Source organism: Hypomesus nipponensis, chromosome 28 (assembly GCF_054491055.1).
Source record: "Hypomesus nipponensis isolate SF chromosome 28, ASM5449105v1, whole genome shotgun sequence".
In the NCBI taxonomy this organism is placed as follows: Eukaryota; Metazoa; Chordata; class Actinopteri; order Osmeriformes; family Osmeridae; genus Hypomesus; species Hypomesus nipponensis.
Genome location: NC_140388.1, coordinates 4,992,372 through 5,017,354, shown reverse-complemented (window position 1 = coordinate 5,017,354; position 24,983 = coordinate 4,992,372). Strand labels below are relative to the sequence as shown.

At 46.6% G+C, this 24,983-nt stretch overlaps 1 protein-coding gene across 1 annotated transcript; it reads left to right on the top strand.

The window, feature by feature from the left end:
- The first annotated feature begins 539 nt into the window (after window positions 1-539).
- LOC146219602 (phospholipid-transporting ATPase ID-like) lies at window positions 540-23,973 on the top strand. Its single transcript, XM_084694693.1, has 28 exons — window positions 540-830; window positions 9,615-9,699; window positions 10,006-10,064; window positions 10,598-10,711; window positions 11,361-11,459; window positions 12,681-12,742; window positions 13,628-13,700; window positions 14,276-14,346; window positions 14,469-14,551; window positions 14,961-15,119; window positions 15,366-15,454; window positions 15,660-15,853; window positions 16,406-16,614; window positions 16,883-16,926; window positions 17,120-17,285; window positions 17,480-17,668; window positions 17,805-17,920; window positions 18,016-18,180; window positions 18,321-18,432; window positions 18,612-18,717; window positions 19,149-19,287; window positions 19,720-19,903; window positions 20,202-20,425; window positions 20,570-20,653; window positions 20,812-21,057; window positions 21,810-21,948; window positions 22,146-22,276; window positions 22,722-23,973. The coding sequence occupies exons 2-28, from the start codon at window positions 9,657-9,659 to the stop codon at window positions 23,046-23,048; spliced, it is 3,627 nt and encodes a 1,208-aa protein (XP_084550819.1). The 5' UTR covers window positions 540-830; window positions 9,615-9,656; the 3' UTR covers window positions 23,049-23,973.
- The last annotated feature ends 1,010 nt before the right edge of the window (window positions 23,974-24,983 follow it).

Below are 24,983 nucleotides of genomic sequence, written 5' to 3'. Positions count from 1 at the left end.
GTCCGAAAAAAAGCAGTTTCCCTTTTTTTAGCGGGTAGGAAATGGAGTTCACCGCAAGGGAGTCTAACCCAAACAAAGAACGGGGCGACAAGACGGAGGGATGAAAATGGAGAACGTGAGGAAAAAGTTGAACACAACTGAGGAAAGGAGAGAAGGGTAAGGTTTAAAGATCGAGAGGTGTGAACAACGAGTGACCGAGGACTGAGAAGGAAACCAGACTGTCGGTGCGTTAGTTTGGTGGCTGTGTGTAATCCCACCCTGTGTTCCTGTTTATCCTGTGTGTGTGTGTGTGTGTGTGTGTGCGCGTGTGTAGGGGAAGAATGTGTCCGCCTTCGCATTGAATGTTGAGCCCACCTCCTCTTCACCAGAGCAAAGTGAGGGCAGACGAGAGGATAGAGAGAGAGTGAGAGAGTGTGAGAGTGAGAGAGAGAGGGGGAGAGAGAGAGGGAAAGAGGAAGAGAGAGAGGGCGAGAGAGAGGGGGACAGAGAGGGGGGGGGAGAGCGGGAGGGAGGGTGAGCCAGATGAGTAAAGAGGAGAGAGTCTGCAACGGTGACTATGAATGAGGGAGGAGTTATGACAGAGTGAGAGCAAATAAAGAGGAGTATTAGAAAACTAGAGGAGGAAGTAGAGAATGAGAGAGTGGTGTAGTGTAGAGAGTCTAGGTTGAGTCTGTGTGTGTGTGTGCGCGACAAAGAGAAAGAGAGAGGCTGAGAAGGACAAGCTGTCCTGTGGAAATATTAGCTGCTTGTTCGTGTGCCGGATCTTCACAAGACTGCTACATCGCTCCCCTGCCCCAGACACGCCCATGTGGCCGGCATCAAAACAGATGGTAAGGACGCCTGTTTCTTGAACTCAGGGTTAAGGGTCGAAGGTCAGCTGAAGACTTGGGTTTGCCGCGGAGCAGAGACTTTTTAAACGGAAACCAGGAACAGAAAGTGCTAGAGAAGACCAGGCGAACCCAACAGGAAGTTGTGGGCTGAACGTGTTCTTTCTTTTCCTTATCATCTCCTTGTGTGTTCCCTCGAGAACCCCAAAGCTGCTGAACGAGTGAGCGAGTGTAGCGCATGTTTTTTTAGTTTGGAGAGAGCGAGGGAGGCAAAGGTGGAGCCCTGGTTTGGGTTATTTTTCCATGCTGTAACGTAGGCTTTTTAAAAGGCTGTTTCCCCCAGAGGTTACACCTATGAGACGTTTGGTTTGGTCACCATTTCAATCATGCCGCTTGTATCCCTACTTCCATCAGTAGTTGTGACGGACGTGCATCTTCTGTGTCAAAGGTTCTTCTTCTACAAAGAGGGCATTGTTTCAGACTGCATGTCAAAATATCATTATATATTGATGGCGATGATGGTGGCAGTGATAATGGAGATGATGGTGTTAATCAATTTCCCCCTTGACCACGTCAAGTGGTTTCTTCCCCCCCCCCCCCCATCGCTGATGGTCGAAAGGCCTCATAACTGATGCTTCCTTCCTGTTTTACCACTCCTTCGTTGGTTAGCCCCATCTGAAGGACGTTACGGACAGACGTGCGGTCGTCAAGCGCTGAACTCGCTGGCACGGCTTTGACGTTGTAGCCCACGGCGACTCCCTCCTTTTGTCAGTTGTGAACACCCTTTTGTCCAGAGCCACTGTAACTCTCACCTGGCGACCTTAAAATCCCCTCTGGCCGATCCGAGACCATCAATAATGCAGCAGTCGTGAACAAAAGCTACGTTCATGCAACAACATCTGCAACCGTTTTCAGATGGGTTGTGTCAACCATGTGCCGTTTTTTTTAATATAAAACATGACTGCTCGTTTTAGCATATTCGACTGGGTAATAGGATGCTACATGTGTCAAATCTGAATTCCTGTCAAAATATCACCCTGCCTGTGAGAACCAACAACAGTCAAGGGTTTGTTTTGATTAATCATAGACATGGGACGTTGTTTTGTTTTTGTCAAATAGGCAAGATTAAATAAGTTACTATTTAATAGGCATGGATATGGTTAAGCTTTGGGTCAATCAAAACGTCTGGGGGTTATAAGGTAAACTGAGAGGGAGGCCATTCTCACATCACCTGTCTGGTCTGAAAGGTCAGGTGAATTATTAAGCGTTTGATTGTTCAAGTTTTTGCGGCGTGCTGAGCTCCAGTCAGAAGGGGCCGGGCGGGCTTAGTGCTCCTGCTGTGTGTCAAGAGGCGGTGTCACAGGTGAAACGTCGAACCTTGATTCCTCTCGACCTTTCACCTCGCCCCCCGCTCATCACGCTCTGCAGACGAGATCTTAAAATCTTGATGAGACCTTTCCTCTCGATTGGATGAGATCTGGCGACTTGATTTCGAATCTAATTTCAGACACGGGTCATGGACGGATTGACAGTTTTGAAGTGTTCTTAAATGTTCTGTTAAGTCTACCACATCTCATTCATGATGGGGTTTTTTTATAACCCTGAATTCATTTCACGGATGTGTTGGCAGTGTAGGACAGTTTTGGAGAAATCTTCAGATTTGAATTTTGTTCTTGTCCATGATGTTTGGTTTATTTATTTGAATTTTAAATATATATATTTTTTTTTATGGGGGGCATTTTATTGCTTTATTGGATAGGAACAGTTGTAGATAGACAAAGGAAAGGGAGAGATAGAAGGGGATGACATACAGGAAATGGCCCGGGAAAGAATCGAACCCGTCGAATCACGGGGCGCCCTCGTGTCTATGATGTTTTGATAAAGAAAGGGTTTAGGCCTTGATAGAATCCAGTTTTGGTCACGTACGTGTGCGAAAGCTACCTATGCGGTATTGTTCACACACCACTGCATACTTTGTCTGCGTGGTTGTTTAAAAGCTATGAGGTAGGTCAGCGACAAAATGTGTTCACCGGAAATACGTCAACAACTGCTTCTGATTTAGAATAACAGCAAGAACCATTGGCGACAGAGGTGGAGGTATTGCTGTCTAATGTCTAATATTTGCTCGTAAAAATGTATTGTACTACTACTACTTCGCTGCATTACATTTACATTTTACATTTAGTCATTTAGCAGACGCTCTTATCCAGAGCGACTTACAGTAAGTACAGGGACATTCTCCCCGAGGCAAGTAGGGTGAAGTGCCTTGCCCAAGGACACAATGTCACTTGGCACGGCTGGGATTCGAACCGGCAACCTTCTGATTAATAGCCCGACTCCCTAACCGCTCAGCCATCTGACCCCATCCATCACGCCGATGGATTTCTGGTGGTGTTGCACCTGGCGTATGCATACACTGAAGGGGCAGGGAGTAACAAAGCACAAAGTAAACACCAAACAAACACAGGATACGTGCGGCAGCCATCATGCATACACATACTTCAAGTATAAATCGGCCTTAATAAAGGTTAATAAAGTCCCCTATGATGTAATGGATGGATACTTGATGACACAGGTTGTTATCATATCTTTTTTTTGTCACTATGGATTGGAGAGGAACCAAGTAGAAAGTGAAAGAAGATAGATCATTATGATCCCAAGATTTAAATCCCTCCCCCGGGGGCATTGAAGCCTGTTGGCACAGCCTGAACCATTTTGAAAACCCCCAAATTCTAACTGTAAATCTATTTTGTCGCAATACCAATTTCAGTCATGTCAATTACAGTATATTGTGGGTACATCATGAACAACATTAGAAATGCATAAACTGATCCAGATAAACAGATTTTGTGGGTGCTGCCATAGTTAGAAAGGGGGGGAAACTTGGCGACTTTCTGACTAGCCTGCTACGGAAGTTTCACCACAAGACTTCACCGAAACATCTTGCCTCACCACTTATTTCTCTCTGCTACAAACGTCTGCAGACCTATGGGGGATTCACTTTTCCAGTGAAATGTATGTGAATGTAATAAGTGAATCAGACACTTCTCAAGTGCAAGGCCTCGTCTCATTTACTGACACATCATCAGCAGTAAACCAACTTTCTCACTCTAGATCTTAGTCATAGACCCCCCCCCCCCCCCCCCGACCACCCAACCCATACAATCCCCTCCCAACCACTGATTTAGCAGGAAGCTAACACAAAGTGTTTCGTTCACGTACTTGACCCAAATCGGTTACCACAAAACTCACCAAACACAGCTTTAAACAGGGTTGTTTGTTTGGTGCAAGTATTTATCCAACTTTTACCCATGCTCTGTTTTGACTCCTATACCTAGCAACCTGTCTGTTCAGAACCTTGTTCACAAACCTGGACCCAAGTGTATTGCCGGGATTGAATGAGGAAGTGGCTCGGATAGTTTCGTACACTAACGAGTGCATATGTGTCACATAATCATGTCGTAATGTGGGGGTTTAGGGGGGTCTCTGGTGGGAGGTCCTGGGACGGGTCACTGCGGGACAGAAACTGGGAAACAAACATGATTCGGCTCAGTGGGATAATGTTGCAACATGCTCTCTAGCAGACCCACCAGGAGGGCTGTTATCAGAGTGACACTTCCCCTTCTGAGGAGAGGAATTGGGCCGTTTGGCGACCATGACGAGGGTTTCCATGGTTCCTCAGTATCTTTTATTTATGACGTGATCAAATGTATGATCTGATGACTTGCTCTACTTTTGGAAGTTGCTTCGAAGTGCTAAAAATGTCCGGGTCTAAATAGAAGCCAAACGCCGGAGTTGATAAATGTATTGCATTGTGTTTCACTAGACTGTTGTTTGCATATTCGGGGACACACATTTCAGGACATGTTCCCTGTATTTTAACTATAGTCTCATATTCACAATGTTCTATTGTGGCTTAAATATTGTAAATGAACAGGACAATGAGTATACAATATAAGAGGTAGTGTTATTTCAACAGTGTGTGGTACAAGGTATGGTCTTGGCATTCCTGCACTGTATTCTTTTTGTCAAGACTAAAATCCTGTTTTTCTCTGTACAGGCGGGGCTCCGCTCAGAAAGTGCTACTTTCTGTCATTAGGGCTTCCTTCCATTGTTGCTTTCTAATCCTAATCTGCTAATCGTGACCATTTGTCTAACAGGACTCCAATAATGTGACTTAGTTACAAAAGACTTACTGACACTCACTCAGTTATTCGACGCCATTTGGAAGTTATGAAACATTTGACCACCCGTGACCGTACAACCATGTAATGATGATGTCACCTGAATCATTCTGAATTAGTATACACCTCCATGTCCTTTTTCAGATGACTTTTGACAGTGTTAGCAATATCTTTTATCAAGTTGTGCACAGAGTCGATGAAGTCGAGCCAGTTTATTTTCTTGCAGCATGCAGCAAGGAGACAAGTCTATGGTGGTCATGGGCGGAGCAAGGGTTGTGGTGGTACAAAGTTGTCTGAGGAACTCAGTCTCCTTTTATCCTAAAGTTCTCACGTGTGTGCGTGTGTGCATGTGTGTGTGTATAAAACGGCATCTTCAGTTTGGAGTGGAAAGTTACAATATAGAAGTTGATCCTGGTTCCAATGGAATTAGACATGTGTTTAGCTTACTTGCTCAGTGAAAAATCTTTACATGCTGACCAAAGGTAACAGTCAGCCTGTTTAAGTAAACTTCCGGTTGCAACTATGAGGGGTTCCTCTTTCTGTACAGTATTCTTTTCAGCTTGCATAACACACACGTAGAAATATTTCAATATACAACCACCCCCATCTCCACGAATAAAATACCATCCAGGCACATTCAGTCTGAGAAAGCAGTCTGGAGGCTGCTCTGTCTTACATTTCCATTTAGCAGACGCTCTTATCCAGAGTGACTTACACTAAGCACAGCGACATTGCCCTGAGTGCCTTGCCCAAGGACACAACGCCATTTGGTTTGCACAGCCGGGAATCGAACCAGCAACCTTCTGATTACTAGCCCGATTCCCTAATCGCTCAGCCATCTGACTCCCCTACTGTCTTGAGAACTGAAGATATGTCCAGCCAGATACCTCATCAGGATACTCACTGGAGGGGGCGGGTTCTGCAGATGAGTGCCAACGACAACCAGGTCTCTCGTCACCCCAAACGATCCTTAGATGCCCAACGTGCTTCAGGGGATTGTGAATCTGACTGAAGTATTAGTTGACGAATACATTTCGATTGAATAGTGTTGTTGCATTTTGTGTGTACAACCAGCTTTAAGGCTTCAACAATCGCTCTTTTTGTGGCGTAGCTTTGAGATCAGCTAATATGTGACTCAGTAAAACACTACAGTGAAATGAGTTTCTGTTTTCAGGAGACTATTTCGAAGGGTAAATGATTGGCTATAGATCATGACAGGGGATCTCGGTCTGGGCAAGGAAGGCATCATTATTGTCAAGTGAACCCTCTCAATGTTCAGGCATGCATTCAGCTTTTGAAGCCAACGTACTCTGGCTAATTATAGCAAGTGAACTGATACCAGAAGTATCTGTTGATAGAAAACAGCAGATTGTGTAAGCTGAGGAGGGAATGCCCCCACTGGTTCGTGGTCCACAGAACAAACCTTTTTCCTCCAATCTGTCTGAACACAGTGAGCCAGCAAACAGCTCTGCTCCAACCCAGACCAACACATGGATCACTGTACATAACAGTACTCATTAAGAAACATCACCTTCACCATCACATTTAGTCATTTAGCAGACGCTCTTATCCAGAGCGACTTACAGTAAGTACAGGGACATTCCCCCCGAGGCAAATAGGGTGAAGGACACAACGTCAATTTGGCACAGCCGGGATTCGAACCAGTGACCTTCTGATTACGAGGCCGATTCCCTATCCGCTCAGCCATCTCACTCCCTGGTTCTGCTTCAATACACCCCTCCTCTCTGTTGATCAACAGATGATGACACGCACATCTCACCTTAGACCCCTCCCCCAAACCATTAGGCTGGTTCTGAATCAGCCTACAATCTGGCAACTATTTTGTTCTGGATCACGACTCTTAAACCTTCTTAGTGACCGTATATGGTGTGAGGAAAAGGATCAGCTGGGAATTGAATGTTGATGTGTTTGTGTTTCGAGGGGTGAGGTTAATGAAATGCAGAGTATCAACTGGGAGATTCACTCGCTTGTGACGACAGTCGTGTTCTTGAGACGGGGGAAGCACAGATGAGAGTGGAAAGCTGTCTTTGGGAGATCTGCAGGCTCGTCCGAAGGGACTCGCACCACCAGACAAAGGTTGATGTGTGTGAATCATTAGCTGGTCCAGACATACTTTTCCTTTCCACACACACACACACACACACACACGTGCACTCACACATGCACTCACACACACACACACACTTCAGGTCTGACTGACTAAACGGTGAGGTCTGTTTTCACAAAGAACGCCTGTTTTCTGCTTCAGAAACCAAATGCCACTGATTAAACAGAGACATGCACACTCCCTGTTGAACCCTCTGCCCTCTCGGTCCTTATTGTCCAACCACATATTGGTCTTTGACATAGGAGGTTGTTACTTCACTCACGTAAACTCACATTTATGTTTTGTATTGTTTTGTGTGGAACATGGGGGGGGGGGGGGGCATGAAAACGACCAGACAAGAAACTTTGACTTTCAGCTATCGGTTCTTGATGTTTACCCTGGTCGACGTTATCTTTTGGTTTAAGGGGTTGGAGGTACAGTAACTTGCTCTGTTTGGTTTGAGCTGGCCATGCCAGGTCTGGGAATGGCTCGTTCAGGGTTGTTGGCCAGAGTAGAGATGTTTCTCAAGTTAAGTTTTACCCCAGGCGTTTCCTGTGTTTCCCACCAGTGGCAATGATGTCATGACTAGCTCTTCTTTCACTTATTTTACAGGCTCCCTCCCTCCCTCCCTCCCTCCCTCCCTCCCTCCCTCCCTCCCTCCCTCCCTCCCTCCCTCCCTCCCTCCCTCCCTCCCTCCCTCCCTCCCTCCCTCCCTCCCTCCCTCCCTCCCTCCCTCCCTCCCTCCCTCCCTCCCTCCCTCCCTCCCTCCCTCCCTCCCTCCCTCCCTCCCTCCCTCCCTCCCTCTCCAAACCTTTAACTCAACATTTTACAAGTTGAATGTTTGACATTTCAGAAGTTTCAGCGTCATCAAAACACATCATGGATGTCATTAGTCATCGCTAATGACTTTTCCTAGTTGACATTTAAGTATGAGGATTTATTAAAGAAGCAGGGGAGAAGGTGTGGTGAAAATCACTTTGCTCTCTTGTCGTTTAAGAAATTCCTTGAATTTCAAAGGAAAGTACATTGATTTTTTTGGATTTTCAGGGGTGGTTTAATTTGGTTACGTCTTTAGGCTTAGTTTAGACTGTGTGAAATGGAATTTGGTGTGTGTGTGTGTTCATGTTCCACCAGGGACGTGGTGTGCCTCTTAGACGCACACACACGCTGAAGAACATACATGTAGCTTCTATAAATAGCTGCAGTGTGTCTGCAAGGGGGGGTGGTTCTGAGGGGCGGGAACCAAAACGTCTGCTTCCTGTCTTGGAATCTTCAACAGCAGCCACTGTTCACACACACAGCCCAACTTATTTGTAATCTCTTAAAACAAACCATATGCCTATGTTAGAAGTCTAAACAAATCAACAGCTCTGAGATTAAGCTACAGTAATCATCACCAGTGAATGTTTGGGGGCAAAACAGAGTTGTATTGTGCATGTATGTTATAAAAAAAATTGCGGCCAAAGGGAGCCTTATCTTACACAAACGTATGGCCTGTCATCGGTATAGGTGTGTGTGTTCGTGAAGGTGTCTGCGACCTAGAGCCGCCCTCTTCGAGGTCAATAAAAGACTGTTATCATGCCGGAGGAAGCCTCCGGCTCTGACAGAGGCCTGAGCCAGGGGGTGGAGGTGTTCAACCAGTGGTGGACCAGGGGGTCTGGGGACCACCTCCCTCTGACTCACGCTGGTCTCTGGGCCTGATGTCAGGGGCTGATGCAAACCCAGAGTAAGAGCCAACCTGAGAGAAGGCACTGAGTGAAGCGTGCTCTTACGTACATGGAAACGTGTGCCTCCTGCACACACACACACACACACACACACTCACACACACGTGCACACACACTTGCACATGGGGAAGTACTTGCAGCACACACTCCTTCACAGACACACACACACAGATACACGCAGTCACAAAAGCGGTACTGTATCTTCCCAGATTTGTGTGAGAAGCAGCCACTGTTGAACCAAGAGAGACGCGTACCGGCCGATGATAAATATACTGCAGGCTCGTTCGAGCTACGGTCTGTCAACAAATACTGCACACATCTGGCCTGCAGTGTTATGGCAGAGACCATCCTCGTTCACTGGGAATTCGACTTTCTCCTCGCTTTTCCCCTCACAGGAAAGGAGAACTGAAACAATGCACATGTTCTGATCATGCTGTATAAACTGAACAGGGACACGCAGGATTTTTACGCAGCGTATGGAATAGAACCCATCCCTTGGGAGGCAACGCACGTTTAGAATGCTAACACCCTGGTTTACGGCTCCAGTCAGGAAATTGGTGGCTGGCAAGAGATGGATACTGCCCACCTCATTGGAAACTCTGGAAACATGCATTCAATAGTTGTTGTGTAGAACGTTGCTGCCTTGCGCAAGTGCAGGAACCTCACCCATTTTTGAGTGAGACGGATGTTTTGCTATATTTTGGCATCATAGATTGTATCTGACCTTTTTACTTCAGTTTGTTTTAACATTCTATTTTGTCTCTGTCAGTTAGATGTCATGGATGGATAGCGAGAAGAAGAGAGGGGAAAGATGTCATTTTTCGGGCTTGACTGCGTGAAGAAGAAAGAGAGGGGTAAGTGCCTCTTGATTTGGGAAACGGTCAAAGAGACATTCGATTCATTCAAGAGCCAAGAGTCCACCACTTGATATTCCTCCCTCTCCCTCTCCTTCTCCCTCTCTATCGTACTGTCTTTCTTTCTTTCTTTCTTTCTTCTCGGGTCTTCTCATCTCCGGATTGTAGTAGCGTTTCTCTGTCTACCAAGGGGACAGCCGACATCCTGGATATGTTCTATCAAAAACAAAGCTTCATGATGAATTCACTTGTCCCATCAGTAAAAAGCTACAATACACTCCTTCTCATGTCTTGGTTTCTCCTCAGAGTCGGAAAGAAAACTCAGAGCCAATGACAGAGAGTTCAACATCTCCTTCAAGTATGCGGTGAGCTGAGCGCATGCTGCGTGTCTTTCACATGTTTACACGGAACCATCCATACATTAATGTACACGTTGAGTCCACATACTGGCCCCATGAACCCCAGAAGTGTCTGTCTGGTTCTAATCAGAAAGCTGGGAGTAAGTACGAGACTGGAGGTCAGGGTGGTCTGGAGGTGAGGGCACTTCCCATCGTAGATCGTACTGGAAGGAGCGGTCTCCTGGACTCATGCTAGAGATTGTGTTTATCCTCTTGACTTGGGCAATGTTATGGTGAAAAAAGCTTTTGTCTCACTTCTTCTTTTCTTAATAGTGTAGTTTCCCAAAAGGAAATCTAGACCCAGTTAGACTAATTCAGCTTTCAAAACAACAAAAGTTGTTTCAGGGTGAAAGTCTTCTGTTCTTTCTGTGGGTTCAGTGCTCTGCTCATCCATTTGTTGTAAATTAGTAGTGTGTGTGTGTGTGTGTGTGTGTATGATAGTTTAATTCATTTTCCCCTCTCCTCCCCATTCCTCGTTCTCCCTTTCTGTTTGTCATCAGACCAATGCCATCAAGACCTCTAAGTACAGCTGGTTTACCTTTTTGCCCCTCAACCTCTTTGAGCAGTTTCAGAGGATTGCTAATGCCTACTTCCTGTTTTTGCTCGTCCTTCAAGTGAGTGGAACCCACCATGCGCGCACGCACACATGGACTATAGACATGCTCACACACTAGCACACACACACACACACACACACAGACTACAGACACACACTCTCTCACACACTGGCACACATGCATGTGTTCAGGGACGTACGTTTGTTTTCAAATGTGGGCGGGACTGCTTTTTTCAATAACTTGAAGATGCTGTTTTCTTAATAAAGAGTGAGGTGGATGGATTGTCCTTTTTGTCTCCCACCCACATATGATAAACCCTGCATGGACTACAGATCCACACTCTTTTGCACACACAAACACAGAACGTTAAGTGGTTGTCGGGTCATTGAAACATCTGCTTGTTTTGCCTACAGCAGCTACAATCAGTCAAAATATTGGGGGGCAGGGCATGACTAAGTATAGAGCAAAGAGATTCAGGAAATAAGATATCCACCACCGGAAACTGCGTAATTGTCCCCTTGAACATTTGTCATTGACAAATTGCGCTTTGGACACAATCATAATAGTACCCGACCTAGAAAGAAACAGCCTCTCAGTTTAGTGTGTGTTTAGCATGATATCAATATTTGCCTGGAAGTACGGTATTGACAAACGTTTTAGCCAATGTTGCGATAATATTAAATGTTGGAATCTTGTGTTGGGCCAGGTGATTCCAGACATCTCCTCTCTCTCCTGGTTCACCACGGTGGTGCCCCTGGTGCTGGTGCTTTCAGTGACGGCAGCTAAAGATGCCACTGACGACATCGTAAGTATGAAGACACCCTGAGCTTCTGACGTACAGCGCCCTATGTGCTAAGAACGACTTACTTTGATTGAACCACAATCTCGATTCACCCCATTATGACCTATCTGTCCTATAAGTAATGGCAATTTACTGTTTTTTTTTTTTTTTCAACCAAACGTGTTCAAGACAGCTTTTTTTTGCCAGCCCAAGTGTTCCATCTCTGACTAAAACTCTTTTTCATCTGTTCTCTGGCCCCTGTTTGTCATCAAGACTCCCTTTTCTTCTCTGTTTTTCAACCAGAAGATTCCCTGTTCCGAATCAAGTTATTTTCTCCCTGCAGCACATTAGTACCTGAGGCAGCTTTGTGTTGTGGTGTTTTGGTGTTTTTGTATACTGAGTAGCTTCTGAGGTGATTTGAGGCTATTGTTGGTTAGTTTGTTTGACTATGTCACCCTGCGCTACTCTCCCTGCACTACTGTCTCGCTGCACTCAGGTGACTCCTGACTTCCCGCCCAGCCTCGAGGAAGAGGCAGTGTAGTCCAGGCAACTGTTGCTGTGTTGGTGGGAAATACATTATTTCTCAAAACATGGGATCCGTTTTTCATCTCTGGTCTAGGGAGTCAGGGGGCTGAGGTCTTAGGGAATCGGGCTAGTAATCTGAAGGTCGCCAGTTCGATTCCTGGCCGTGCCAAGTTATGTTGTGTCCTTGGGCAAGGCACTTCCCCCTACTTGCCTCGGGGGAATGTCCCTGTACTTACTGTAAGTCGCTCTGGATAAGAGTGTCTGCTGAATGACGTAATGTAAATGTAGTCCACTTCCCTTCTTTTGACCATAATCACAATCATTCTGTTCCTGAATTATGCACACACAGCAGAAAACCGAGTCACTCTGACATGGTTCCCAAGAACCTGTCTGCATTGCAGCCTCACTTTTGTTGCTTTGGTGAGATCATTGGATTCTAGCTTATGACAGTTTCCAACATGTATTGACTAGTATTGATGATTCAAGATTGTGACTGGAAGGTTGTGATGGCGGAAATGACCAGGATACTAAAAATATAGCTTCCAAAAAGGCTTTGTTGAGATTGTCATCTTGTTTATTCATCTCACTTTGATAGCTTTTGCAGTTTAAGAAATTGATGATATCACATCAATGTGAAATTGAGTGTCGCAATCATTTAAATAGAAAAATACCACATGGTTGACTAGAGCATGACTGATTTAGGTGTGTGACTTTTCACAGAATCGCCACAGGAGTGACAAGCAGGTGAACAACCGCAAGGTCCAAGTTCTCCTGGATGAAAAGTAAGTTGTTGTTGGGGACCCTTTAACAGCCCTAAGAATAGTAACACAAGGAAAATTAAATTTGAGTAATTTTCTTGGTCAACACAATCTGAAGTGCTATTTCAAAATGTTCTTAGGGAGGTTATGGTTGGAATTTGTATTATGGTTAGAATTTGGAGTTAGGAGGTAGGAATAGTGTTAAGGTTAGGAGTTAGGTTTAAGGTTTTGGTTGGGTTATATTTTGAGTTAAGGTTAGGCTAAGCGGTCAGCGAAAACTGGATTTTGAACGGGATTGAATTGTGAGTCCCCCCAAGTATAGCGGTTCAAACTGTATGTGCATGCCTGTCGGGCACCCATAATTCCCTCTGCTCAGGAGGGCTCAGCTGTGGAACAGGAAGCAGCTGTAGGACTACAGGAAGTGGTAGTTTTCCTCCTGTTGACCTGTGACATGCCTGCCTTTCACAACTAGCAGACACAACACAGGACTCAGGAGGCATTGGGGCTACAGAGTACACACTAACCAGAAACTCACAGGAAACACATACCTAGATACTGTTTATGCGCTGAGGCAGGAAGTTAGTTTAAAAGCTATGGAGGTAAATGTCCTGGAATGCCATCAAACAAAGTGAAGGATTCTTTGGTGAAGTCAAGGTCACGTGCACAGACGCACTCACACCAACCACGTCCTGCAGCTTAGTCCTCTACCTCTGTAACTCACACACACACGCACACGCACATGCACACGCACACACACACACACACACACACTGATTAAAAAGTGTATTTACTCAATAAGAAAGAAACAGTGAATTACAGTACATCTGAAATTGTATTATATACTTCTAAAAACCTTTATCTGAATGTCACCATGCCTACAGTACCTCAGTCGTTTCTCTCATTTCTCAGACTGAGGAGTGAGAAATGGATGGACGTTCAGGTGGGGGACATCATCAAACTGGAAAACAACCAGTTTGTCACGGTGAGAAAAACTTTCAGCTGAGTAACTGTAACCATAACCACCCTTCACAGCTAAACTAAATTTGATGGTTAAGACCAGTGCTGTGTTAGACAGTACACTGTAGGTATGGGTTAGACGGTAACTGTGGCACTATTGCCAATACCTTCATGGATGAAAATGAACTCACTTCAAAGAAATAAGTTGTGGAATTTGTGGTGTCCTTATTATGAAGAGTGTATCATTTAAGAAGTGTTTATAAGATAACATTTATGTACACATTTTGTGTTTACACAATTCATATTAAGTATGTTGAGAATTGCCAGTGTATTCATCTTCTATACAGGAAGTCAATAGAAATTCAAAAGACACTCTCATAAACGGGTCAGCATAATCTGCCATGATTTTACAGTGGTCTGAGTTGGCATGAAAAGTGCTGACCTGCTCACCGTCTTTGTCATTTGTCCACTATGTGGCTATTTGTTCTTTATGCGGCCGGTATACGTTTATTGTAAAAAAAAAGTAGCATTGGGATTTTGTTTTGAGATGGTGTACTCCTGCAGAATGTCTTATAATGTTTTGTCTCTTCCTGTCTCCAGGCAGACCTATTGCTGCTTTCCAGCAGCGAGCCGCTCAACCTGGTCTACATCGAAACCGCCGAACTAGACGGGTTTGTTTATGGACCTGTGTGTCTGGAATGAAGTTCAACCGAAATGAATTGGAGCGTGAACTGAGAGAAGCCGTAGAAGTTTATGTAACCGTGGTGACAAATCCCTCCCTCCCTCCTCCCAGTGAGACCAATCTGAAGGTGAAGCAGGCTCTGACCGTCACAGGGGACATGGGCGACAGCGTGGAGCGACTCGCTGCTTTTAACGGTGAGTCTCTAACCCACGACTCGACAGCTACATGGTCAAGGAAGTCAAGTGGTCAGGTGGCTGAGCGGTGAAGGAGTCGGCTAGTCGTCTGAAGGTCGACAGTTCGATTCCCAGCCATGCAAAATGACGTTGTGTCCATGGGCAAGGCACTTCATCCTACTTACAGGGGCATTCCTACTTGGAATGCCCCTGTACTTACTGTAAGTCGCTCTGGATAAGAGCGTCTGCTAAAATGACTAAAATAAGGAAAATATTTATATTGACATGATCAGTATTATTGGTTTCCATTTGTGCTATTTTAAACTCCGGATACACAAAGCAAACTGCCCTTTCCTTGGTGCAAACGTCCCACAGAGAGGGACTTCTGTCTCTGTTTTTGTTTCCAAATGTGCAACGTCTTTCGTTCAAGGCGAGGTGCGCTGTGAGCCGCCCAACAACCGTCTGGACCGCTTCACGGGCACGCTGGTGCACGAAGGGCAGAAATATTCTCTGGATAACGAAAAGATTCTGCTTCGAGGCTGCACCTTGAGGAACACCGAGTGGTGCTTTGGCCTGGTGCTGTTTGGAGGTACGGTGTCACGCGCGACCTGTCTGGAACATGTTGAAAACGTCACTGTGGGGGTTATTCGTGGTGGGAAAAATGCATTGGTTTTGCGTTCGGTGGATAAGATGATTGTAGTTTTGAGTTCCTAGCGATGATGGATATCATGTGGGTTAGGAGAGTCTCATTCGGTTCACCAAGTGATGTATCGAGCCAGGACAGAGAGAACTCTCTCTCCCCCAGAAACTCATCCTGTCACTTGGTCCTGTTCAGGTCCGGAGACCAAGCTGATGCAGAACTGCGGCAAGAGCACGTTCAAGAGGACCAGCATCGACCGCCTCATGAACGTGCTTGTCCTCTGTGTGAGTCTCCTTTACAGGCTGTGTCGCAATCTCAACACTTGTACGCAATTACTTGGACTGAATTATTCATGAAGATGTTTTTCGAACACTCACCAAAACCACATCGGTTTCCTGTGTTTCCTGTGAAAAACACCGGAAACGGTGTTTGTATCAACATACCCACACCTATTGACCTTTTTGACCGACCTCTGGCCGCCCCCTGCAGATCTTTGGCTTCCTGGCTTTCATGTGTACCATCCTAGCCATCTGCAACAGCATCTGGGAGGTCCACCTAGGGTCAGAGTTCACGGTCTACTTGCCCAGACAGGAAGGAGTTAACGCCGGCTTCTCCGGCTTCCTTACCTTCTGGTCCTACGTCATCATCTTGAACACTGTGGTGCCCATCTCCCTCTACGTAAGGTAATTTTCTGTGTGTGTGTTCAAGGCTTGCTGGATGGAATGTGTGTGTGTGTTTCTGTGTAGCTGGATGGAAGGTGTGTGTGTGTGTTTCTGTAGCGCGATGGGAGGTGTGTGTGTGTGTTTCTGTGTATCTGGATGGAAGGTGTGTGTGTGTGTTTCTGTGTAGCTGGATGGAAGGTGTGTGTGTGTGTTTCTGTAGCGCGATGGGAGGTGTGTGTGTGTGTTTCTGTGTAGCTGGATGGAAGGTGTGTGTGTGTGTTTCTGTGTAGCTGGATGGAAGGTGTGTGTGTGTGTTTCTGTGTAGCTGGATGGAAGGTGTGTGTGTGTGTTTCTGTGTAGCTGGATGGAAGGTGTGTGTGTGTGCCTGGTGTTTCAACTGCGTGTTTGTTTGTGGGGCCAGTACACAATCAAAAAGAAACCCCCCCCCCCAAAAAAAAATCCACGATCAAACATTGTGCCATACCCACGACATAAAACACGACCCTATCCACACATCACGCGCGTTCGACCCGGGATCAACCACTGTGACGTCACCCCTCGCTTCCCCCGCAGCGTGGAGTTCATCCGCTTGGGCAACAGCTTCTACATAGACTGGGACAGGAAGATGTACCATGCCCGCAGCGACACCCCGGCCGAGGCCAGGACCACCACGCTGAACGAGGAGCTGGGCCAGATCAAGTACATCTTCTCGGACAAGACGGGCACGCTCACCCAGAACATCATGACCTTCAACAAGTGCTCCATCCACGGGAAGAGTTACGGTGAGGCTCAGACGACCTCCGGCGAGGGGCCGAGCGGGGCTGTGGGCAAAGACGTTCAGGACAGACGTTTGGCACCGTCACGTGTGCTGTGTTGGATGTATCTCTGTTTTTCAAGCTCTCGGTGCTGAACAAATTCCCCTCGGGGCAATAAGGGTTTTCACTCAGTAGCACCCACATACACACACACACACACACACCCTCACACACACACACACACACACACACAGTCTGCTATGCACTCATCCTGAGTGTCTGTGCTCCTCTCCAGGTGATGTCTTTGACTACACCGGTCAGACAATCGAGATCAACGAGGTGAGTTGTGCTTTGATTTCTTGACGATTTGATTTACAGCTGGCATAAGCACAGGTATAGTCAACCGTTCCACGCGGAACGTCCTGACGGACGTCGCCCTTTTTGGGTGGGTTGAGATGTACCGCTTCTCTCCGTCTCGCCCCTTCCACTCCATCCCCCTCTCCGTTCCTCTCCTCCCATCCACCTTGTCCAGCACACCAAGACGGTGGACTTCTCCTTCAACCCGCTGGCTGACCCCCGCTTCTGCTTCCACGACCACGCCCTGGTGGAGGCCGTGAAGCTGGGCAGCCCCGAGGTCCACACCTTCTTCCGGCTGCTCGCCCTCTGCCACACCGTCATGGCCGAGGAGAAGAGTGAAGGTGCGTGACAGTGCGTGTGTGTTTCGTCCGTAGCGTGAGACGGGTTTTGGCCTGAGCTGGAATCATCCGAGCGCGCGTCTACGTCCCGCGTGTGGGCATAGAGAGAGGATTCTGGTGTTTTTTGATTGATTTGTGCAGTCGACGTTTCTGCGAACGACTTCCTGTAATGGCAGGAAATGACATCGCTCCCACAGGTGAGCTGTTCTATCAGGCCCAGTCCCCAGATGAGGGAGCGTTGGTGACAGCCGCTAGGAACTTTGGCTTTGTGTTTCGCTCGCGCACGCCAGAGAGTGTCACCATCGTGGAGATGGGCCAACAAGCCAGCTACGAGCTCCTGTCCATCCTGGACTTTAACAATGTCCGCAAGAGGATGTCCGTCATTGGTAAACAACCCCTCTGGACAAAAACATATTGTTAACAGTTTCTCTTCATTGAAGGGTATTTATACTTGAAATATTTATTTTCCTGCTTTGGCAATGTCTGTGTGTGTGTGTGTGTGTGTGTGTGTGTGTGTGTTAGTGCGGAGTCCAGAGGGGAAGCTGTCTCTCTACTGTAAAGGAGCTGACACGATCATCTATGAGAGACTGCACCACTCCTGCAGCAAGCTCAAAGATGTCACAACAGAACACCTCAATGTGAGTTCAAACAAATGTGGGCAGGTGAATCACTGAGGTGAATGGGGTTTTGAGTGTGTCAACATGGGAACATCATCACGTCTATGTCCTGCCAGGAATTTGCAAACGAGGGCCTGCGCACCTTGGCCCTGGCCTATAAAGACTTGGAGGAGGACTATTTCAGCCAGTGGAAACAGCGCCACCACGAGGCCAGTACCTCTCTGGAGGACAGAGAGGAGAAACTCGACCTCCTGTATGAGGAGATTGAAAAAGACCTGCTGGTATGAAAGCCAATACGTCTGATAAGTAATTTTTGTCAGTGGATAACCTCCCATCTTTACATCTCTTCTATTACGTCTCCCCTCAATTTGTTTAAGTTTTTTATATTTCTGTGTGTGTGTTTTTCTCTGTGTGTGTCCAGTTACTGGGAGCGACAGCCATCGAGGATAAACTGCAGGACGGAGTACCTCAGACCATTGAGCTACTCTCAAAGGCTGACATCAAGATCTGGGTGCTCACTGGTGACAAGCAAGGTAGGAGCGAGTGTTGCTGACTAGCTGGAAGCGTTCTCGGAGGAGCAGACCGATGAGTCGAGCTGTCATCGAATACATGAGGCCACTCTGGCTATGGACGGTTTTGCCTCAGTTATTATTATCGGGTCCAGTGCGTACGTTTGGTGACTTCACTGACCTATTCGAACGTCACCAAACAGAGACGGCGGAGAACATCGGCTACTCGTGCAACATGCTGCGGGAGGAGATGAACGAGGTGTTCATCATGTCGGCGAACAATCCGGAAGATGTCAGACAAGAACTAAGGTCAGAGAAACTGTTTTGATGTTGAACATTCTACCCGAGGCGTGGGTTACATTATACCTGTCCCGCCCACATTTTGAAAAAGGCAAATATGCCCCCGCCCCCCCCCCCACACACACACAAACACACACTTTTGATTATTACAATTTGTTTAACATTTCCTTTTTTACTGCCACATTATTAAAGAAAACTGTCCCCCCCACATCTGAAAACACACCTAGCTACACCCCTGCATTATATTCATGTGTGTGTATACTGACGTGGGCTTTATCCCAAATACAACCGTGCTCTCACATTCTACCCCACTTGAATTTTCCTCCAAATATGATATCCTCCAAATATTAGCAAAGACATTCTTTAGACACATGGAACCAACCCCCTTTTCGGTCTTTGAGAAATGAGACTCAGGAGAAATGTCTTTGGGGTGTACGCAGGGATGCGAGGACCACTATGAAGCCTGAAGCTGATGAACTGATCTGCATGCCAGAGAGGACTCTGGGTAAAGGTCGTCAGGTGGTCGTGGACGAGGAGGTGTCCGGAGAGTACGGCCTGGTCATAAACGGACACAGTCTGGTAACCGACAAGGAGATGCATTATCACTGTCTGTCTCATTGTTTCAACCACTGAAACATAATCGTTGCAGTTTTTATCGAGATAATCGGAAGAAACACTTAAGTGAAACGTAGTCATAAACCTTTTCCTACTCAAAAACATAATCAACTTAAACAAGAATTAGAACAAATAATACAAAACCACCAGAGCCAGTCCAAAAACGAGAGAAAAAACAAACCAGCCAGCCAACACAGACAATATATTGCTGCACATCACGTCATTGTAAACATGTGTGCACGCTTCTGGCTTAAATTGCCCGCACATGAAGCCACAGCGTTTATGATTGGAGCCGCACGCGCTCCGCACGGGCGTCCTCGTCTAGACCAGGCCAGGAACGCGAGGCTCTTCCCCCGCATTGGCTGTGTTCCAGTGTTTGTGTGGTTCTCCGCGCAGGCGTACGCCCTGGAGCGGAGCATGGAGCTGGAGTTCCTGAGGACGGCCTGCATGTGCAAGACGGTCATCTGCTGCCGAGTGACCCCCCTGCAGAAGGCCCAGGTGGTGGAGCTGGTGAAGAAGTATAAGCAGGCCGTCACCCTGGCCATCGGGGATGGGGCCAACGACGTCAGCATGATCAAGGGTAGGACACGGGAATGGCAACACCTCTTCGGTCGTCGGACTGAGCCCTTGGACGTGCACTTTAATATCGCTACGATGATGTGTTGTTATATGTGACCTGGACGTACCACCATTCTTTGGGATTTGAATCAGAATCAGAAGAATCAGAATGGATTCAGATTCAAATCCCAAAGAATGGTGGTGAGAAGTCGAGGGTGCCACTGGAGATTTTGTCTGTTTTATAATGGATTGTATTTGTTGAACTATTGTACAGTATTAACTTGCGACGCTTTGTCTTTATCTCCATCCGCCCCCTCCAGCCGCCCACATCGGCGTGGGCATCAGCGGGCAGGAGGGCATGCAGGCGGTGCTGTCCAGCGACTACTCCTTCGCCCAGTTCCGCTTCCTGCAGCGCCTCCTGCTGGTGCACGGACGCTGGTCCTACCTGCGCATGTGCAAGTTCCTGCGCTACTTCTTCTACAAGAACTTCACCTTCACCTTTGTCCACTTCTGGTTCGCCTTCTTCTGCGGCTTCTCGGCCCAGGTGAGAGACTTTGATTTGGAAAAAAAAAATCTTTATTGGTGCGGTCGAAACTGCCAGCGATCCACCACAGTAACATCAACCATTTTGGATCCTACTTATATGGAAATGTTTAATGTCTTTAATGTGCTAAACCATCTCTTTCAGACCGTGTACGATGAGTGGTTCATCACCCTGTATAACCTGGTGTACACAGCCCTGCCTGTGCTTGGAATGAGCCTGTTTGATCAGGTTTGCGACAGCTTTGTTTGCAATGTGTTTGTGTATTTGGGCACAATGAATCCACTCTTGCTTGTGCGATCTGTGTGTGTGTACAGTGCCATAAAAATAGACTCTCCACACACCTCCAAATAACCTCTAACTCTTTGTCATGTGTCCCTCGTGGGCAGGATGTCGACGATGCGTGGAGTCTCCAGTACCCCGGGCTCTACATGCCCGGACAGCTCAACCTGTACTTCAGTAAGACGGCCTTCTTCAAGTGCGCCCTGCACAGTGTCTACAGCTCTGTGGTGCTCTTCTTCATCCCCTACGCCGCCATGCACGACACGGTCCGGGACGACGGCAAGGACATCGCGGACTACCAGTCTTTCGCTCTGCTGGCCCAGACCTGCCTGCTGCTCACGGTCGGCATCCAGGTATGGCTGAAGGAGGAGGAGAGGAGGGGACGAGGAGAGGAGGGGACAAGGAGAGGGGAGGAGAGGAGGAGAGGAGGGGAAGAGGAGAGGAGGGGACAATGAGAGGAGAGGTGGAGAGGAGGGGACGAGAAGAGGAGGGGACGGGGAGAGGAGAGGACAAGGAGAGGAGGGGAAGGGGAGAGGACGAGGAGAGGAGAGGAGGGGAGAGGACGAGGAGAGGAGGGGAAGGGGAGAGGAGAGGAAGGGGAGAGGAGGTGACAGGAAGGGTAGAGGAAGGGAAGGGAAGGGGAGAAGAGGTGACAGAAAAAGGAGAGGATGGGAAGGGGAGAGGAGGTGACATGAAGAGGAGAGGAGAGGAGGGGAAGGGGAGAGGACGAGGAGAGGAGGGGAAGGGGAGAGGACGAGGAGAGGAGGGGAAGGGGAGAGGACGAGGAGAGGAGGGGAAGGGGAGAGGAAGGGGAGAAGAGGTGACAGAAAAAGGAGAGGATGGGAAGAGGAGAGGAGGTGACAGGAAGGGGAGAGGAGGGGAAGAGGAGCTGCTGCCGTCAATCTTCGGCTTCTTTTCCATTCTCTTTTGATGAAAAATATATAAAAAATCTTTTAATACATTTTGCTATTACCTTCTTAATTCACTTTTCATTGACTGAATAAACCCAACTCTGGTTAGAGGGAAACATCACGGTCTACCTTGTGTACTGTGTGTTTTGGAAATGCTGTAAAGTTTTCTCCTTTTCTTTAATCTCCAAATGCAGTTAGGCCTGGACATGTCTTACTGGACGGCGGTCAACCAGATCTTTGTATGGGGGAGTCTGACAATGTACTTTGCTGTCACGTTTGCCATGTACAGTGATGGAATGTACCTGATCTCCCCTTCCTCCTTCCCGTTCATTGGTGAGCAGTCCTCCCTTCCCCTCAATGCAAGTCACAAAGCATGAGCTCACCGTTACCGTTTCACTTTCTACACTTTATATTGATTGGAAATCAACTCGTGTAATCGTCCACCGTGACGTCTGACATGTGCGTGTGTGTTTGTCTGTGTGGGTATTTTTGTATGGACACGTTGGTGTCTACAAACACTGAACCGTCAGGCACAGCCAGGAACTCTCTAAACCAGCCCAATGTGTGGCTCACCGTCCTCCTCACCGCCATACTGTGTACACTTCCCGTGGTGGCATACCGCTTCCTGCTGATCCAAATCTGCCCCAGCATCAACGACAAGGTTTGGACAAGTTGTCAGTCACATTCAATGTGAGGGGTCCTCACGACCCACACTTCGTGGCATGAACCGGAGAATTCAATTTACGAATGATTTAGTACCTGATGACGTATAGTTTATCTATACATTTACTGTGTTTATTGCATTATACTTATTGTTATTACTTATTCTATCAGTACGTTTGAAAACATTCCTGTATTGGAATACTTGCCTCGGGGGGAATGTCCCTGTACTTACTGTAAGTCGCTCTGGATAAGAGCGTCTGCTAAATGACTAAATGTAAATGTACTTACTATACTATTCTAAGTTCTCTCCTGGGACAAATAGAGCATTCGATTGAATTGAAAGAATTAGCAGCAAATCCTGGTACGATAGCGCATGGCAAACACGTATGGATACACTTGCCGAATCCTCCGTCTCTCTCCCCTCTCCCCTGCCCCCACTACAGGTGACGTTCAAGGTGAGGCAGGCCAAGACGGCGCCCCCCCCGCAGGCGCGCCGCGTCCGCATCCGCAGCTCCAGCTCCCGCCGGTCGGGCTACGCCTTCTCCCACGCGCAGGGCTACGGTGCCCTGGTGACTTCGGGACGTTTCCTGCGGCGGCCGGCCGCGGCGCGCTCCGCCGGGTTCACGCCGACGGGCCGGAGCACGGGCTTCAGTCCCATGGGCCGGTCGGCCGGGTACAGCCCCACCGGTCGGCCGCAGAACTCCAAAGTGGATGGCGTGGAGGTGACGTCTCTACAGATGTACCGCCAGACCCATGACCCGGCCCTGTAAAGGAACTCCTGGGGAACCATTGACGCTGTTTTCCTTTTAAGAGACAATCGAGGAGAGAGGACTGCGATTCAATAAACACCCAATGTGCCTATCAAATACATCTTGACCAGTTTGGGGAGGGGAGATTATAGCTGTTAAGATGAAACACTATTCACGAAGGAAGAGTAAGTGTTGTGTTGTTTACAGCGCTTAACCATTCCTGGACCTTACAAGGTATTTCTGGTCCACTGATTAGTATTGATAATTATACTCGATTATACGGGATATAATAATTGATCACTATTATCTATACTCCTAAGTATTACCTGCATACTTCATAAACCACACCAGATTAGTTTGTCAATGGTTTAAATTCCTTCATATATCCCGTTGCAACATTGTGTATCAGGATAATAGGACCCACTTCCCAAATTCATCCATTGTTATTTTGTTTGAAGTGTTGAATAAAACTGGCTTCTTTCAAGTGATAGCAGCCTGCTATTCACCAGATGGTCAAACAACCTTACTGTTGCCACCTGGACGAATGGCCTTGCGGTTCAATCCCCACTGGCATTTCAGGAAACAGACATGAAAATCCTCCCCTCATGTCTCAAATATTTGAAAGAAAACACGAGTTACTGTAGGAGATGGATGAAACCTTATACCTTCTGTAGCTTTTTTTGGAATGTAAACAAATTGTTTGTTGTGGTCATGAGAGGGTGTTAACTGTGGACGGTATAACCTTTTTCTATATGCGGACCAGACAACATACCAAAGTGTTCTACTTACTGTGCATCAGGTCTTTCCTTGTACTATTTCTTTTTTACATTTCTTTTCTTTTTTACTGCATTTAAGTTCACAATTTGAAAAGCGTGTTTATTTTTGGTTGTTATCGGTACAGTTGTATCAGTCTTTATCAAGGACTTATAAAATATTTTGTGGAGAATATTTGCTTTCAGTTTGTGTAAAATTCATCCCATGACGTGTCCTTGGGCAAGGCACTTTACCCTACTTGCCTCGGGGGAATGTCCCTGCACTTACTGTAAGTCGCTCTGGATAAGAGCGTCTGCTAAATGTAAATGACAGGGGGATCCATTGGAAACCTGTTTTTAAACTTATGAACAGGAACATGCATGCTTCAGGTCAAAATGTTGCAATGATGAGCAACTAAAAAGAAATGCTTAAAGGTAATTGCATGCTCATCCTATGACCTACCGAAGATCCTCTAACCTTTCATGTAGAATTAAAAGCTTATCTTTAAAAACAGCCCACTTTAAAGACATCACAATGTGTATGTCAGGTTTCCTTGAAAAAAAATATGAATCCAGTCATTGAAAAAGCAATCACATTAGTAACCTAATTTCATTTCACTCAGCACTTAGTACCAGGGGTTGGGGGGTAAAATTGATTCACATGAATCGCGATTCAGTCTTATAGCGATTAACTTTCTTTTTTATGTAAGCATATATTGAATCGCATTTTGATAACTCAATTGTGAATCAATTTATCGAATCGTGACCCCAAGAATTGAATTGTGAGGTACCAAAAGAGTGAACTGTTTTATCAGCTAATAGACTGGAAGCTGTACATTTCTGTTTAACAGAGGGGAACTTGTGGTGTAGTGGGTTGAGAACAAATGCATACACCACAACAACCTGGGTTCAAATCCAGCACAATACGTAATGCCAAAGACATCCGTGGGAAAATACTTTAACAGCCCACCTTAAAAGACATATTTTCAAAAAGTAAGTTTTGTCAGGGCCCTACTTTTTTCACAAATGTATACTTTTAATCTATGCTTAAATAGTAATCAAATATAAATAAAATTATTTTTTTATACCGTAATGGCAGTCGTGTCCTTGTCCTTTGGTAATGTAAAAACGTATTCCCCATGAAAACTTAACTTTCTCCAAATATCTGAACATTGGCATTAGATATTTATTGAAAGGTTTGAAG

Bases quoted from the DNA above. Each gene is read 5' to 3' on its own strand.
- LOC146219602 (XM_084694693.1), top strand. From the start codon at position 9,657: ATGTCATTTTTCGGGCTTGACTGCGTGAAGAAGAAAGAGAGGG. The intron at 20,426-20,569 runs GTGAGAGACTTT...CATCTCTTTCAG, and splicing joins TCTGCGGCTTCTCGGCCCAG to ACCGTGTACGATGAGTGGTT. The intron at 21,058-21,809 runs GTATGGCTGAAG...CTCCAAATGCAG, and splicing joins TGCTCACGGTCGGCATCCAG to TTAGGCCTGGACATGTCTTA.